Source organism: Pristis pectinata, chromosome 32 (assembly GCF_009764475.1).
Source record: "Pristis pectinata isolate sPriPec2 chromosome 32, sPriPec2.1.pri, whole genome shotgun sequence".
In the NCBI taxonomy this organism is placed as follows: domain Eukaryota; kingdom Metazoa; phylum Chordata; class Chondrichthyes; order Rhinopristiformes; family Pristidae; genus Pristis; species Pristis pectinata.
This window is the reverse complement of record NC_067436.1, coordinates 3530673-3547977: the sequence shown is the minus strand read 5'-3', so window position 1 is coordinate 3547977 and position 17305 is coordinate 3530673. Positions and strand designations below refer to the sequence as shown.

Here is a 17305-nt window from a genome sequence, read left to right as displayed (position 1 = left end):
GGTTTGTTTTTGCTTTTTAGCCTCATGTTATATGTGGAGACCAGCTTGTCCATAGTCCATATATGCAATGTTTAGCTTCGTTAGCTGTGGGCCTTCAACTGGATCAACTCTTGTGTAATCCACCAATACCACCCCATCATACTGGTTGTCCACCTGACCCTTCCACCTGGAACTCCTCGGAATGGTCTTGGTTGGAATGTTTCTCCACCACTATTAAGGCTGCAGAGGCATTAGCAAGAGGAGCACCATTACCAGAATGCTTCACTGTTCCAGACCTGGAACCTGTACCAGAAGAGGAACTGGCACATGTGATGGTAAGATATATGGCTCTTTAATTTGAGTATGGGTGCTAAGAGAGAGAAAGTAATGTATTTATATTGTAACATGTGTTGCAATGGGAAGGATAACTTGAGTAGGTCAGCAGATGTCATGAACGTAAGCCACGGTTCCAGTTTGATGCTTATTCTACAGACTACCTATGGTGGCTGTAGTGTGTACCATCTGCAGAATGCACTACAGTTCTTGCCTAGACTGGTGCATCAGCAACCCCTCTCCCCCCCCCCCCCCCCCCCCCCCCCCACACACAAACGCATGAGCTCTACCACCAAGGGCTGTGGGCCATCTTGATGTGGAAATGTCACTGTTCCTTCTTAATTGCTGGTGTAAATTCTGGGTTTCCTTATCCATCAGAACTGTGGGAGTACTGCACTGGTTCCAGAAGGTTGCTCAGCACGGTCTTTTCAAGGGCAATTAGATTAGATAGGAAATCTGCAGATACTGGAAATCTGAAATAAAACCAGAAAATATTGGAAACACTCAGCAGGTCAGGCAGCATCTCTGGAAAGGGAAGCAGTTAATGTTTCAGGTCCAGGACCCTATTGGAACTGAGAAAAAGAAATAGATTAGTTAAGGTAGCAGAAAAGGTGAGGAAGGGTAATGGGTGGAACAAAGGGAATTTAGAGTGAGTTAATCTAATGTGGCATTTAAGGGGCATCTGAAATCAGACTAAGCTTCTTTGTCTGTGTAATGTGTTGCTAATGGTAAGGCTATGTGGGAGATGCCCAGGAGGCCAGACTGTACAAAAAAAAAGGAAGATTGGAATTGGTTATTAGACTAGATTTTCTTTTGTAGCTTGATGATAAATTGTGAGTAGACTGAGGTCTGTATTCAATAAATATCTTCAAACCTTTCATACAATCACTTCTATAAATACAATATTATTTTAAAAATGGAATTCATCTCAGTGGGAACTTTGGAGGACGTGCATAGGTTTCACATCCTGCTATTTCTTCTCAATTGCAGGACAATAGTAAGTGGTTCACTGGAATGGATGAACAAATTATGTCCTGGGCAACATCCAGACCAGAGGTAATCCCTTGTTTTGTGCGCATACTTTCTGTTTGCGTTTAATGTTTATGCAAAGATTGGAACTCATCCCCTATCCTTTTAGGACTGGCACCTTGGTGGAAAGTGTGACGTCTACCTTTGGGGAGCAGGACGTCATGGGCAGTTGGCAGAAGCTGGAAGAAATGTTATGATACCAACTATTGCACCTTCGTTTTCACAAGCTCAACAGGTTTGACTTCTGAATTTAAATTGTTAAATTGTAAAAGTAACATGCAGTAAGAGAATATTAATGCAAAGCTGGGGATTGCTGTAAAAATTTGGAAACTACTCCGTTTGATCCTTTTGTGAATTCTAAATCTTTATACACAGAGCTGTGTTTTCTAAACTGAAGTAGTTTACAAATGCATTGAAACTTTGGACCTTGAGAAAATGCTTCATTTTCTGTCATTAATAAGACAGATGCTTTTGTAACTTCAAAATGAGAAGGACTAGAAATAAAATGTAATTGAAAATAAAAGACTGCAGATTCTGGAAATCTGAAATATAAACAGAAAATGCTGGAAACACTCAGCAAGCCGGGCACCTTCTGTGGAGAGAGAAACAGAATTAATATCTCGGGTTGAAGACCCTTCATCAGAACTAGGAAAGTGAGAAAACAAGTTAGTTTTAAGTGGCAGAGAGGGTGGAGGAGTAATGGATAAAACAAAGGCAACATCTGATAGGATGAATCCAGGATTGCTAAAGTGATTCCATTGTTAACAGCACTGTCTAGCTGGTAGATCAACAAGGTCAGTTAGATAGAGGGACATGTAAAAGCTGTGAAATACAGGCTAGAGCCATTACTGAACCTAAAATAGCTAGAAGTGCTCCTCACATCAGACAGTATGGATGTGGCCAGTTCTGATACAACCAGAAAAATTGAATTACCTGAAATTATTAAATTTGGTGTTGGGAACCTGCTCAGATGGAAGACAAAGTGATGCTCCCCAAACTTGTATTGGGCCTCATTGAAATAGTGCTGAATGCCACAGGTCAGGTTGCAAGTAACGGGCAGGTGGAAACTCTGGGTGACCCCTGCAGACTGAATGGAGATGCTCCATAAAGTGGTCATCCAATGTGGGTTTGATTTCACCAGTGTCGAGGAGGCCACATCGTGAGTATCAGGTGCAGTACACTAGATTAGACGAAGTGCAAGTGAATCTCTTTCACCTGAAGAACTGTTAGAGTATCTGGATGTTGGAGAGGGGTGAGGTAAAAGGACAGCTGAAGGATGAGGACAATAGCAACATTTAAGAGGCATTTAGACAGGCATGCGAACAGACAGGGAATGGAGGGATATGGACCGCGTGCAGGCAGATGGGATGAGTTTAAATTGACTTCGTTGTGAGTACAGACATCGTGGGCCGGAGGGCCTGTTCCTGTGCTGTACTGTTCTCTGGTCCAGGTGTTGTATCTTGTGCAGTTGCATGGGAAGGCACTATGGGAAGGGGAGGTTGGTGGAGATGGAAGAGAAATAAAATGTAGTTCAGCTTGGCTTCCAATTTAAAATATTCCAAATAAGTTTACTTAAGTTTTTGCTTTTGCAGGTTATTTGTGGGCAGAATTGCACTTTCGTCATCCAGGCTAATGGGACAGTGATGGCATGTGGGGAAGGCAGCTATGGTCGACTTGGACAGGGAAATTCAGATGATCTTCACGTGTTAACTGTTATCTCAGCACTACAAGGTACTCCAGACTTGCACAGTGACATCTGCTTATTAAAAATGAATATTATTGTTAAGTATGCAAATCATTTGTGTCTCTATTTGCACTGATATGGTCCTACTCACTTGTGTATGTGATAGGTTTTGTGGTAACACAGTTGGTGACTTCCTGTGGATCCGATGGTCACTCTATGGCTCTGACAGAAAGTGGGGAAGTCTTCAGTTGGGGCGATGGGGATTATGGCAAACTGGGCCACGGAAACAGCGATCGGCAGCGCAGACCACGACAGATTGAGGCACTACAGGGAGAGGAAGTTGTCCAGGTAAGATTGTATGCAGGAAAAATTAGTAGGTGACTCGTCGGCTTAAACTTGGCCGGTTGTTATGGAGTTCGATTATCAGTGTAAGAGCACTTTCCAGCAGGTACCCTGTCTTCAGTCTGGGAACATACCTCCCCCACCCACTACCTTCAGCACATTAACCAATCATATTATTAGAATTCTAACAACGGCAATTGCACATCCAAAGATGTGATACAAGAAATGTTGATATCATAGTGTTAAGGTTGGGAGCGGAGTTATGCGCCTAAAGTTCTTCTGTTCAGTTCTATTCGCTATTTCTTTAATTATGCAGTGTTCCAAATCATCCTGCAGCAGGAACCATAAAATCCAGGCGTGGGTTGACGAAAGTTGGGCAGAATTTGAGGTACCTAATAATTGGGTGACGATCACTTCAGACGAGGCAACTCAGCCATTGTCCCTTCACCTTCTGTGGTGTTCCATTGGCAAAACCTTCTCCTCTGCCCCCTGAACCTTCAGCCACTCTCACTTAACACTCCAGGGGCGGCACCTTCAGTGTGAGAGTATATTAGAGTGGCAGCACTGCCTTCACGTTGAGGGGCACCCCCACAATCCCCTCAAGCAAACCTGTTTCCCACAGTCTCTCCTAGACCTCCCTCTCTCCTCCAAGTGGGCATTTCTGGAAAGGCCAGTGTTTATTAATGATCTGACCATCTTGTCTTTTTTTTATTTGAATTTTGTGCTATTTCAATATCACTTCTGTTTCAAATAGATGTCATGTGGCTTTAAGCATTCAGCGGTAGTTACGGCAGATGGCAAGTTGTTCACCTTTGGAAATGGTGACTATGGTCGTTTGGGACTAGGTAACACATCCAACAAAAAGCTGCCAGAGAGAGTAGCAGCACTGGAAGGTTATCAGGTTGGACAGGTATCGTATTGCATTTCTCATTTACCATATCAAACTTCTCATCGTTTTGAAATCTCTCTGTAACCTCTTCTGCCCCATCCCAGTCTATCCATTTAATTAAAGTCCCTCTGTAGTAACATCCTAATAAATCCCTCACACTGTCCGTCCCCTGGCTGAGACTTTCTAAAGTGTGATATCCAGAACTAACCCCTGTACTCCAACTGAGGGTGAATAGGTGTTTTATAAAATTTCCTTGCTGTTGTGGACAATTAATAAAGCCAAGGACCTTTTGTGCTTTTTTTTAAATTGGTCACAACTGCACCCCAGATTGCCTTGATCACCATTTAATTCATGTTGACTCTCATTGTTCTTCCTACCAGATATATTGCTGCTTTATTTATATTTTAGGTGCCATGCGCCTCCCCATTTCACCAGTTCTACCTTATCCTAAAATTTGCTGTTCCCAGTTTATTGAGTTTCCTGTTACTTGTAAACTTTGAAATTCTATTCTGTGTGCCCAAGTGCATATCACAGCTGTAAATCAAAGAATGTGCATCCCATATGTGAGCCCAAGAACTATATTTGTGTAACAAACATTCACAACTACTGATTTCTGACTTTAAGCCAATTTGGTACCAACAATAACACTGTAATTCAACGGCCTTTAATTTTCCTACCAGATCTGTTATGTGCTACTTTGCCAGACATCTTTGCCAAGTCCGTGAATGCAATGTCCACCTCAGTTACTTCATCGAAGAACTCAATCAAAATGGGCAAACACTACTTGCCTTTAACAGTCCACGGTGACTTTTATTATATCACCCCAAACTTTGCCAACTACTGACTAATTTTGCCCTGGATTTTTGTTTCCACCACTGACCTTAAGTTGGCTAGCTGGTATTTGCCAAGATTTTTCTGCACCCTTTTTCATAAATGAAGGTATACTGTTTGCAGTCCTCCAGTCCTGTGCCACCAGTCCTCTCCTATGACAATCAAATTAATTCCACTGTAGCCTTTTCTCTTCCTTGCTTCAGTTTTGCATTTAAAGATGTCTGTGCATCAGACACCCCAAGGCAAACATTCCAGGCTCCACAGCCTACTACATAAAGTATTTTCTCACCACCTCTCTGTTCACCCTCTTACTGTTGCTTTCAAATTGATGACCTTTTGATTATGATTGTCCCATCAAGTGAATCTCACATGAAAAATACTTGTCACCTCAAATCTATTTTGGATGTGAAACTTGGTGGGTCTAATGGTTGATAAACTGGGGATGATAAACCATCCTGTGACTTGGGCTGTACAACCATAATTATGGAGTGAAAATAAGAACAAAAACAATTGGGCAGCGACAGTGAGAAACAGTAGTAAACAAGGCTGAGAGAGAAGAAACCAGCAGGTATGATCAGGACTGATAAAAACTGGGTGGATATGTGAGGGGGGCTCTGTGAAACCTCGTACAAAACAAGGTGGCAGAAAGAGATGTGTGTTTGTGTTGTGTGAGTGTCCACAGCATTGTTTTTTTTTAAACTTAATCGGTTAACTTCACAGACGAGAAAATACTGGACACTGATGTTAAAGAGAGAATTTTACATTGAAAAGGGTTTCAATTTGGTTCACAGAAACATCATCAGAGAAAAAGGCTGAGCCTAAAAAGCATCAATTAAGAGGGATACCAAAGGTTTTCAGAAAGATGGATTTTAAGGAACGGTTAATGCAATTATAGCTGAAGGAACCTTGGTATAGCAAGGGAATTCCACAGGAATAGGCCTACATATCTGAAAATATGGCTACCAATTCTGGGTAAGGGGGTGGGGGAGAGGGGAGGAGGGTGGTTTGGGAAGAACTGATGTTTTAAGTCAGGATACTTTCTTGTTTTGATTTTGGAGCAGAAGTTGGGGACCCCTGAATATGCAGGATAGAGTGGATAAGGCCTGGATAGAGTGGACATGGAGAGGATGTTTCCAGTAGTGGGAGAGTCTAGGACCAGAGGGCACAGCCTCAGAATAGAAGGACATCCCTTTAGAACAAAGATGAGGAATTTCCTTCACCAGAGGATGGTGAATCTGTGGAATTCGTTGCCACAGACGGCTGGGAGGCCAAGTCATTGGGTATATTTAAAGTGGAGGTTGATAGGCTCTTTATTAGTAAGAGTGTCAAAGATCACAGGGAGAAGGCAGGAGAATGGGGTTGAGAGGGAAAAATAAATCAGCCGTGATTGAATGGCAGAGCAGACTCGATGGGCTGAATGGCCTAACTCTGCTCCTATGTCTTATGGAATAATTTGGGGGTTAACTGGCACTGGCCAACCAATCAAGAAACCAGTGCATGAAGGGGATAGAATTTTGTTAAATAGAGAGAGCACTAACAAATGATAATGAAAACAAATATTAGAAACACTCACGTCAGCAGCATCTGTGGAGGGAGAAACAGAAAAATCCAGTTCTGGTGAAAGTTCATTGATCATAACAGGAGAAGGGCCCTGCAGTATGGTTCTGCTGTAGAAATCAGGGAGACTTCCAGTGTCTCTGGTGACCACGTGTGTGAGAAGTGTGTTCGACTGCAGCTCCTGACTGACTACATAGCACAGCTAGAGCTGTGGATGGATTCACTATGGAACATGGGCAGAAAGGCAATGGATGACCTTCAGGAAGAGCTGGAGATGTAGGCAGGATGTAAAGGTTATCCTGTGCCCGCATCCCCTCCACCCCAACAACAGGTCTGCTATTTTGAATACTTTTTGGGTGGGGATAGGGGGGTGGAGACGGGCAATTGGAATTGGAATGGCCTCTCAGAAAGCAGCAGGGCCCGAGTCTGTGACACCACGGTTGTCTCGCTGGACAATAGTGGAGAAAAAAGGCCAGAGAAACACAGGACTGCAGATGCTGGAATTTAGATGAAAAACACAATGATGCTGGAGGAACTCAGCAGGCCAGGCAGCATCTGTGGAGAAAAGCAGGTAGTTAACGTTTTGGGTCAGGACCCTTCTTCATGACTGAAGATAGGGAAAGGGGGAGCCCAATATATAGGAGGGAAAAGCAGAGCAGTGATAGGTGGACAAAAGAGGGGAGGCAGGGTGGGCACAGGTAGATGCAGGTAAGAGGTAGTGATAGGCAGGTGTGGGGGAGGAGGGGAGAGCAGATCCACCGGGGGATGGGTCAAAGGTAAGGAGAGAGGGGGAAAAGGGTAGAAAAAAGATAGGATAGGAAAAGTAAAAAAAGGAGCATAGTTGGGAGAAGTGGGGGGGGGGGGGGGAGGTGGGAGGATTACCTAAAGGGGGAGAATTCAATGTTCATGCCATTAGGCTGCAAGGTTACAAGGTGGAAAATGAGGTGCTGTTCCTCCAGTTTGCGCTTGGACCTCTCCTGGCAGTGGAGGAGGCCGAGGACTGACATATCAGTGATAGTGTGGGAGGGGGAGTTGAATTGACCGGCAACGGGGAGATGCAGGTCGCGGTTATGGACAGAGCGCAGGTGTTCTGCGAAACAATCACCTAGTCTAGTAATCCCCACAACCACCCCTTCTTCCCTTCCCTCCCCCCACCCCCCAACCATGCTTCTTCTTTTCTTCCCTTTCCTAGCCTCTCTCTCTTTCTACCTTTTCCTCTCTCTTCTTACCTTTGACCCATCCCCCGGTGGATCTGCTCTCCCCTCCTCCCCCACACCTGCCTATCACTATCTCTTGCCTGCATCTACCTATCGCCACCTTATGCCCACCCTGCCTCCCCTCTTTTGTCCACCTATCACTGCTCTGCTTTTCTCACCTATATATTGGGCTTCCCCTTTTCCTATCTTCAGTTTTGAAGAAGGGTCCTGACCAGAAACATTAACTGCCTGCTTTTCTCCACGGATGTTGCCTGGCCTGCTGAGTTTCTCCAGCATCATAGCGTTTGAGAAAAAAGGCCAGGTGAGCTATAGTAATAGGGGATTCAATTGTGAGCAGAGCAGACAGGTGCTTCTGTGGCTGAGCAAGAATCCCAGATAGGATGGTGCCTCATTGGAATCATATTTGGAGCAGGTGGGACCTTTACAAGTAGGACATGTTACACCTGAACTGGAAGGGGAGGAATATCCTTGCAGGAAAATTTGCTCATGTTGTGACAAGGGTTTAAACCAATTTGACAGGGGGTGGGATGCAGAGTAGTAGTAGTCAACAGATGGGGCATGATAAGGCACATGGGAGGCTAAACTGCATTTACTTTAATGCAAGGAGGCTGACAGGTAAGACATGAACTTGGATGTTGATCCCCACGTGGAAATACTATTGCAGTCACACAAACATGGCTGAAAGAAGGGGAGGACTGGTAGTTCAATGTTCAAGGGTAGAGAAGTTTCAAGCATGATGAGGGGACGTAAAAGGGGAGGAGCCATCAAGAACATCAAGGCTTTATTAAGGAGGGACGTTTTGGAAGGTTCTTGCAATGAGGCCATATTAGTAGAACTTAGAAATAAGAAAGGGGCCATCACTTTGCTGGGGTATAGTACAGTACTCCCAACAGTCTGAAGAGATAGAGGAGGAGATAAAATATAAGACAGGACTTGGCAAAAGTAAGCTGGGAGCAGCTGCTTGCGGGTAAAACAACATACAACAGTGGGAGTCTTTTAAATGGGAGATGGTGAGAATTTAGGCCAACGTTCCTATAAGTGTGGAAGGTAAGGATGGTAAGATTAGGGAACCCTGGATGACAAAGGGCATTGAGGTCTGATGAAGGAAAAAATGGAAGCATATGACAGGCTGAAAACAGTAGAGTCCCTTAAGAAAAGTAGGGAGAGTAGGAGAGTACATTTAAATAAAATAGGAAGGCAAAAATGGGCCATGAGATCATCATTGGCAGACAAGATTGAGAAGAATCCCAAGGTACTTTGTGTATATCAGGAGCAAAAAGATAATCAGGGGAAAAGTAGGTCCCCTTAGGGAACAGAGGAACAGTATGTGTGTGGAGCCAGGGGATGTGAGTGAAGTCCTAAATGAATATTTCTCAACTGTATTCACTGAGGATGAGGACATGGTAGATGGAGAGTTCATGGTGATATTCTGGAACACGTTACCACTAAGAAAGAGGAAGTGGTAGACATTGAGTGCATAAAGGTGGAAAAATCCCCAGGGCCTGATGAGATGTATCCCAGAATGCTATGGAAGGAAGGGGGGAGATTGCTGGGGCCTTCTCAGAGATTTTTACTACTTTGTAAGCTACAGGTAAGATGCCAGATGAATGGAAGATAGCAAGTGTTTGTTCCTTTGTTCAAGAAGGGAAGCAAGGACGAATCGGGTAATTACAAGCCAGTGACTTACATCAGTGGAGAGAAACAATTGGGGAAAAAAATTCCAAGGGACAGGATTTATCCAAACTTGTAAAGGCAGGAATTAGTGATAGTCAGAGAGCTTTGTTCATGGGAAATCCTGTCTCATTAATTTGATAGAATGTTTTTGAAGAGATAACCAAGCATATTGATGAGGGCAGTGCAGTAGATGTTGTCTACATGGACTTTAGTAAGGCCTTTGACAATGTCCCAGATGGTGGGCTGGTCTAAAAGTGGCATAGGATCCAGGGCAAACTGGCAAAATGGGTCCATTAACTTTGTAATAGGAGGCAGAGTGTGGTGGTGGAGGGTTGTTTCTCTGATTGGATGTCTGTGACCACTGGTGTACCACAAAGGTTGATGCCAGGACCTTTGATGTTTGTGATGTATACTAACAACTCGGATATGAATATAGAATGTATGATTAGAAAATTTGTAGATGACACAAAAATTAGTAGTGTGGATAGCAAGGATGGTTGTCTAAGGCTACCGCATGTTATAGATCAGTTGGAAAGTAGGGCAAAGTTATGGCAGATGGAATTTAATCTTGAAAAGTGTAATGTGATGCATTCTGGGAGGGCAAACAAGGGTAGGGCATGCATAGTAAATGGCAGGGCCTTGGGGAGTATTGATAAGCAGAGAGACTTTGGAGTACAAGTCCACAACTCCCTGAAGTGGCAGGTAGAGAGGATGTTGAAGGGATGTGGGATACCTGCCCTCATCAGCCATGGCATAGAATATAAGAGCTAGGACATCACGTTACAACTTTATAAAACTTTGGTTAGGCCATACTTGGAGTATTGTGTGCGGTCTGGTCACAACACTTGAGGAAGCATAAGATTGTGCAGGACAAGATGCAGTGAAGGTTCACCAGGATTGAACCATTTTTCATTTATAAAGAAAGATTGGATAAGCTGGCTTTGTTTTCTCTGGAGCGGAGGAAGCTGAGGGGTGACCTGATAGAGGTATGCAAAATTATGAGGGATATAGATAGGGTAGGTAGATAATAAGAATTTTATTTTCATGATAAGACTGTCTTAAGATGAGGGCGTAGTTTAAGATGAGAGGAGGGGGGTATAGAGGGGATTGAAGGGGGATCTTTTTCCACACGGATTGGTTGGAATTTGGAATGTGCTGCCTCAGGAGTGGTGGAGCCAATGCTCTCTCAACATTTGTGAAGCTTCCAGACAAGCATTTGAATCACCGAGACATAGAAGGCTATGGTCCTCATGCAGATTAGTATAGATGGGTGCAACAGTCGACGTGAACGTGGTGGTCTGAAGGGCTTGATACTGCGCTATATGCCTATCACTCTGAGTTCTTCGCAAATGCTGCCTCACCCCCTGAAGATTTCCAGCATTTAATGTTGTCAATCTTCCAGCATCTGCAGAATTTTGTGTTTGGACCTGTAAACATTGATGACCTGTTTCAAATCTGCTGTTTCCCGCTACATTCAAAGTGCTATATCTATTTTCTTCTAGGTTGCGTGTGGCTTAAATCACACATTAGCTGTCTCTGCTGATGGCATGATGATTTGGGCCTTTGGTGATGGAGATTATGGAAAGCTTGGTTTAGGCAACTCAACAGCCAAATCGTCTCCTCAGGTATGGCTTACCAAATTTTGGCTATTTTAATAGCATGAATTCATATTTTTCTCTCCCATGTGCTCTATGGTTGCATTAAATAAAGCAAAATATTTAAGGGGTTACAGTCAGTTTCTGTGGTTAAGTTTGTGGAAAGTGATGTTTCTAAGTAATTAAGTACAGATTCAGCTTTCTTGTTGCCTTTATCTGATGTAAAGGTTTTTAATTTTTCTTTTTGCAGAAAGTAGATGTTTTGTGCGGAGTAGGAATCAAGAAGGTTGCTTGTGGCACACAGTTTTCTGTTGCTTTGACAAAAGATGGCCATGTATACACCTTTGGCCAAGGTAGGATAATCATTGACGCTTTTTATGAAGTTATTTTTAGAATGTATCTAATGGATTGACTTAGGAACGTTGGAAGCAGCACAAAGAAGACTTGCCAGGCTAATTCCTACCAAGAGATACTAAATAGTTTGGGCCTGTATTCCTTGGAGTTTAGAAAAATGAGGGGTAACCTTATTCAAACATGTAGGATCCTAAGGTAAGGGGGCTTGCTAGGGTAGATGTTGGGATGTTTTCACTAGTGTGAGAGTCTCAAACAGGAGGACATTACTACAAGATAAGGCAGCAGTCATTTAACACTGAGATGCATAGAAGTTTCTTCTCACAGAGAGTGGTGAATCTCTGGGATTCCCTGCCCCAGTGAGTGGTGGAAGCTGGATCATTAGATGTACTTAAAGTGGAGGTGGATAAATATTTGATAGACCAAGGAATAGAGGGGTATGGAGAAGTGACACAGAAGAGGAGTTAAGGCCAGCATAGATCAGCTATGATAATATTAAATGGTAGGGCAGGCTTGAAGACCCTGATGACCCATTCCTGCTCCTATTTTCTCAAGTTCTTGTGTATATAGTCACAGAGGCATATGTTCAGAAACAGGCCCTTCAGCCCACTGAGTCTGTACCAACTATCAGCTCGCATTTACACCAATCCTGCACTAATCCCATTTTATTCTCCCCACATTCCCATCAACTCCTCCCAATTCCACCCCTTACCCACACACTAGGGGCATTTTATGGTGGCCAATTAATCTACCAGTCCATCATCTTTGAGATGTAAGAAACTGGAGCAACCAGAGGAAAGCCATGTGGTCACAGGGAGAACATACAAACTCCACACAACACCACAGATCAGGATTGAAGCCAGGCAGCACACTGACCCAGCTTGCAGAGCTGCTGATCACAGTTCCAGTGTTAGTGTAAAATGGGTATTTGGTTAGTGCAAACCCAGTTGGTTAAAGGTTTCTGTGCTGTATGAAAGTGTGATTCAAGAGCTGTTAAGCAGCAGCCGTGTCTCCATACCGCCCTAATGGTTGCCCATTATTGAACTCTCACTGATTCTCTGTCCGTTGTATCCTGTGAATTATTGCACAGGGGATAACATCATTGGCTACTTTATACACTTTGACATCTACAAAGTTTAGATACCCAAGAGAATATTCCATTTTTTAAAATCATTTTTATGTCTGATAAATAGTAATTGCTGGCACACAGCAGTGATAATTTGGAGGCTTGATCCACTCAAAAGTGTTTCTCTGTTTTAGAAAGACCTCCAAAGAAAATAATTAAAAAGATATCAGTGGATCTGCTTTATTGGACTAACCATTTCATGAAGTGATAGGAAGCTGCTGAGTTTGTTGGGCTGGCTTCACCAGCTGCTATGTTAAGTTTGATAAGTCCGGCCAGTCCAGTCAGTTGTGTATAAAGTTCTTAAACAGGCAATTGTGAGTTCAGACTCTGTTGGGCAGGATAGCTTAATTTATTTGTGCTGATTCCCTCGTTTAGAGTTCAAAGAATTCAGTTCTACAATTATTAAAATATATTGGGTACAGCAACAGAGGTATAATTATTGACCATATATTTTTGGTAATCTCGATTTTAGTAAGTAAGGCATAATTTTTGAGTTTGCAAATTATGTGAAACTTGGAAATATAGTGAACAAAGATGTATGAGGAAGAATGAATCGGTATGAACTAAATGATTTGCTACAGGATTCCATGAACAAAAGCTTGGTGTTAATGGGCCAGTGATTCATAATGAAGCAAAGATGGCACACTGCAGTTACTGGCAATTTGAAATAAAAACAGAAAATGCTGGAAATGCTCGGCATTTAGGCAGCATCTGTGGAGAGAGAAACAGAGTTATTGTTTCACATCGGTTACCTTCATGAGAAAATCTGAAACATTAATAATCCAGAGACCTACTTGCCCAGGGACATGAGTTCAGACCCCACCTCAGAAACTTGGAATTTAGTTAACTAAATAATCAAAAGATTTAGAAATAGCATATCTTATTAGTATCGACCATGAAACTACCAGTTTATTGATAAAAATCCACCTGGTTAACCAACTTTCCATGGAAAGAAACCTGTTATGTTCACCCAGTTGGGTCTACATGTGACTCCAGACTCTCAGCAGTGTGGTTGACTCATGGCTACCCACTGAAATGGACCAACAAGTCGCTCAGTTTAAGGGTGGACAATAAATGTTGACCTTGCTAACGATGCCCATATCCACTGCTAATTTTGGGGGGAGAAAACTGCCTCCCTCTCCACAGATGCTGCCTGACCTTGAATATTTCCAGCAATTTCTATCTGTGTTCTAGCTGATGCAAATGTGGTAAATGAAGTTTAGGTAGAGATCTCCCATGATCCCATTGAACGGTGGAACAGGTTCAAGTTAACCTAACCATCATCTTTCCTGTGGTAATTTAAACTGTAACACGTCTGACTTGACTGATAATCATTATCAGAAGTGAGATGGTTGCACAGTGGAAGTCTGTCCTGCAATCCAGAGAGATTATATCCACCCATTGTTCACTTTTAATCTTATCTGCATAAAAGTTCAAATAGGCGGCACAGTGGTGTAGCAGTTAGCGTAATGCTATTTACAGGGCCAGTGACCCAGGTTCAATTCCAGCCACTGTCTGTAAGGAGTTTGTATGTTCTCCCCATGTGTCTGCGTGGGTTTCCTCCGGGTGCTCTGGTTTCCTCCCACATTCCAAAGGTTAGGAGCTGTGGGCATGCTATGTTGGCACCGGAAGAGTGGCGACACTTGCGGGCTGCCCCCAGCACATTCTCAGTAATGCAAAAAGATGCATTTCACTCTGTGTTTTGATGTACATGTGACTATTAAATAAATATCTTATCTTCACATGAAGTGCTGGTTTGCATCTGGCACCTGACTTGTTCTGTCCACAGAATCCAGAGAGGCCTTGGTTGTAAACTTTACCTGTGTATATATTGTGCTGAGAGAAGACCTCTCACTAATAAAGTTTTGTAAACTAGTAGAAGCATGGTGACCCAAGAAAAAAATGGTCTGTCTTCACCAAATTGTGATAAATCTGTTTATTTATGCTTTGAGAAGGAAAAATTTAAAGCTTTCATCATAGTAATCAACAATAATCTGATGCATCCTTCTCTGTACAACCAGACCGCCTGATAGGCTTGCCCGAGGGTCGTGCCCGCAACCATAACAGACCTCAGCTTGTACCTGCCCTGAATGGAGTGTTTATTGAGGACATAGTTGTGGGTGCTGAGCACACGCTAGGTCTTTCATCATCTGGAGACGTTTATGGATGGGGCAGCAATTCAGAAGGGCAGGTAAGAAATTTGAACAACATGAACTTTTACCCATTCCTGACGTAAATGTAATCAGGTTATTTGATTTGGATGTGGATTCAGAATAAGAGGGCACAGGTTCAAAATCTTGCCTCAAGTAAGACTGGAGATTTTCCCCAAGAGGTGGAGGTGAGCAAAATATTCTTATTGAAAGCATTTGATGCTCAGTCAATGTAAGTCCTTTATTTAGAAAAAGTGGGAATAAAACTAATTGTGAATAGTAACATTCTAACAGTGACCTGTAATCCAGATGGACAAATGCATAAAGCAGGGCAATGTTTTGAGCTGCTGCCTGAGAGTTCTGCCTGACTACTATCCAAGATTGGGTTGCATGTGTCAGAAGATTCTCCTATTTAATCTGAGAGGGAAACAAGATGATACTTGGAAGCCATTAATCTATAAGAGTTAAACTTTTTCCACCCCTAACAAGGACGCTGATGTCAGGGTATGTGGCTGGGAGATGGAGACTCTTCTGCAGTTTCTGTTGCCTCCAGCCTGGGAATCTGCTGGCAGGTTGATATACTGCAGGATGACAGGCAATGATCTCGGATGCAGCCAGAGGGCTCCCTGCAGAAGTTTTTAAGATGGCTGATGGGAATAAATTTTTTTTTAAAAAGGATTATCCTCTCTTAAAAACCCCAGCTTTACCCTCTTCCTGGGCATGAGATGTTGGGATTCCTAGTTTTCTTCTGACTGAATAGTTGACTACAATACTCCCTAGAAATCACTCTAGAAGCATTTCCTGTCCCCTCATGCTACAACACCTTCCACACCAGAAGTGACCAGGAGGCACTTCTGACACTCAGTCCCTTGAGTAATTCACACAATTAATTTAGATGTAGGATAACTAAATGTAGGGAAAGGTTATGCTGACTTTGAAACCCAACAGATTTTGACCTGTGCAGCTACTGGATCACTTAAAAGCAGAAACAGTTTCCTTCTTGTCAATATAATTGTTTGTCATTTTAAATGCTTTCTATAAATGGCTTTTTATCTCAAAGACAGTGTCGTAAGCACAGATGCTCAGATGTTTCTGGTTTTGGAGAAGTATATTCGGTCGAGGAACAGAAGTCTTCAGGGTTTTGTGGTTGTGCCTTGTCTCCAGTTTACCATCTCCGTTCCTTTTCCCTCTATGTAGCTGGGTCTGGGACATACCAATCATGTAAGGGAGCCAACTCTAGTCACAGCACTCCAGGGAAAGAGCATTCGGCAGATTTCAGCAGGCCGTTGCCACAGTGTTGCATGGACGGCCCCTCCAGTACCACCAAGAGCACCAGGTGAGCTGGCTACAGCTTATCTTCCAGTTTACTGTAACCAATAGCTATTTAATCTATTTCAGTAATTGTTAAGAGTTGCCTTACTATAATCGATCATTAATAATTACTTAGGAAGCCTTTTTGTCAAATCTTCAATGAGCAGATTTTTACCGTTTTATGTTCTGAGACTTAGTAAATGTAAACTGTTTTAAGTATGTTGAGCAAGAATTTCCCTTCTTAAATCAAGGTTCTTTTAACTAAACCACTGTCATAAGGTTTAATGTAACAGTTAAAGTATTTGCTGTGCAGGTAGGTAAGTTGTGTTTCTTGTAAATTAAAAACTGTTCATCAGAAATTGTGGTGACTGTGGAATGTAGGACAATTTTGTTTAGTGGAGGTGAGGAAAAATTGCATGTTCCAATAACCCTTTGCCTGTTAATCTGTGTGAGGAAAATCCATGAATGACCTTCCCTGAGTTTTACCTAGATGACCTGATGTCAGGAGTAAATTTTTGTCTCCATCAGTGGATGTGGTGGTACTGTGGTCATGATGGGCTAACAGCCCAAAATTTGTTCAAATCTCAATCTTATGAAATTGAATCCAATACATCTGATAACTTTTGGTTTGAAGTGTTCTCAAAAGGGTGATGGCTGCTGTCCACCACCACCACACAGAAAAAGCAAAGTCCAATGCTGCTCTGTATCGGAGGAGTCTGTTTACTGTGAGTCTGTTGAAGGAGAAACCACAGCAGCACCACCATCTTGATGCGGGCAATTATTGCAGCCTTGTCACAATCCTGTGAACAATTTTTTTACAAAGAAAAATAAGTGTTTATTGGATTCTGATGGGTTACTCCCACAACGTTACCTGCCCAGATATTAATAGGGATGGTTTTTTTTTGTTTTATTTTTATATTTGCCTGAATTTTGTAGTGAAAGGTGAATCTTCACCTAAACTTATATGAGAAATTGGATTAGTATAATGCTAAAATGTTTTTGATTGTGCATCTAATGTGAAAATCTGCTCCTTTTGGCAGGTGTATCTGTGCCTCTGCAGTTAGGTCTGCCAGACTCTATTCCACCGCAATTCAGTTCACTGAAGGAAATAAATATTGAAACCATCAGAGCCAGGCTACGGTTGCTATACCACTTCTCTGATCTCATGTACTCTTCATGGAGGTTACTTAATCTTAGTCCCAACAATCAGGTAGGCAGTGCTGGAAACAGGAAAGCT

At 42.7% G+C, this 17305-nt stretch overlaps 1 protein-coding gene across 19 annotated transcripts in view; it reads left to right on the top strand.

Moving 5' to 3' along the window:
- The window catches only part of herc1 (HECT and RLD domain containing E3 ubiquitin protein ligase family member 1), a 278704-nt gene that overhangs the window by 249131 nt on the left and 12268 nt on the right, over nt 1–17305 (top strand). For all 19 annotated transcript variants that reach the window (XM_052042323.1, XM_052042328.1, XM_052042322.1 and 16 more), the window contains 11 exons: nt 21–314; nt 1303–1368; nt 1451–1576; nt 2934–3072; nt 3192–3373; nt 4122–4277; nt 11038–11160; nt 11381–11483; nt 14629–14798; nt 15955–16093; nt 17109–17278. In XM_052042323.1, the coding sequence (XP_051898283.1) occupies nt 21–314; nt 1303–1368; nt 1451–1576; nt 2934–3072; nt 3192–3373; nt 4122–4277; nt 11038–11160; nt 11381–11483; nt 14629–14798; nt 15955–16093; nt 17109–17278 (1668 nt within the window). The remainder of the gene's footprint in view (nt 1–20; nt 315–1302; nt 1369–1450; nt 1577–2933; nt 3073–3191; nt 3374–4121; nt 4278–11037; nt 11161–11380; nt 11484–14628; nt 14799–15954; nt 16094–17108; nt 17279–17305) is intronic.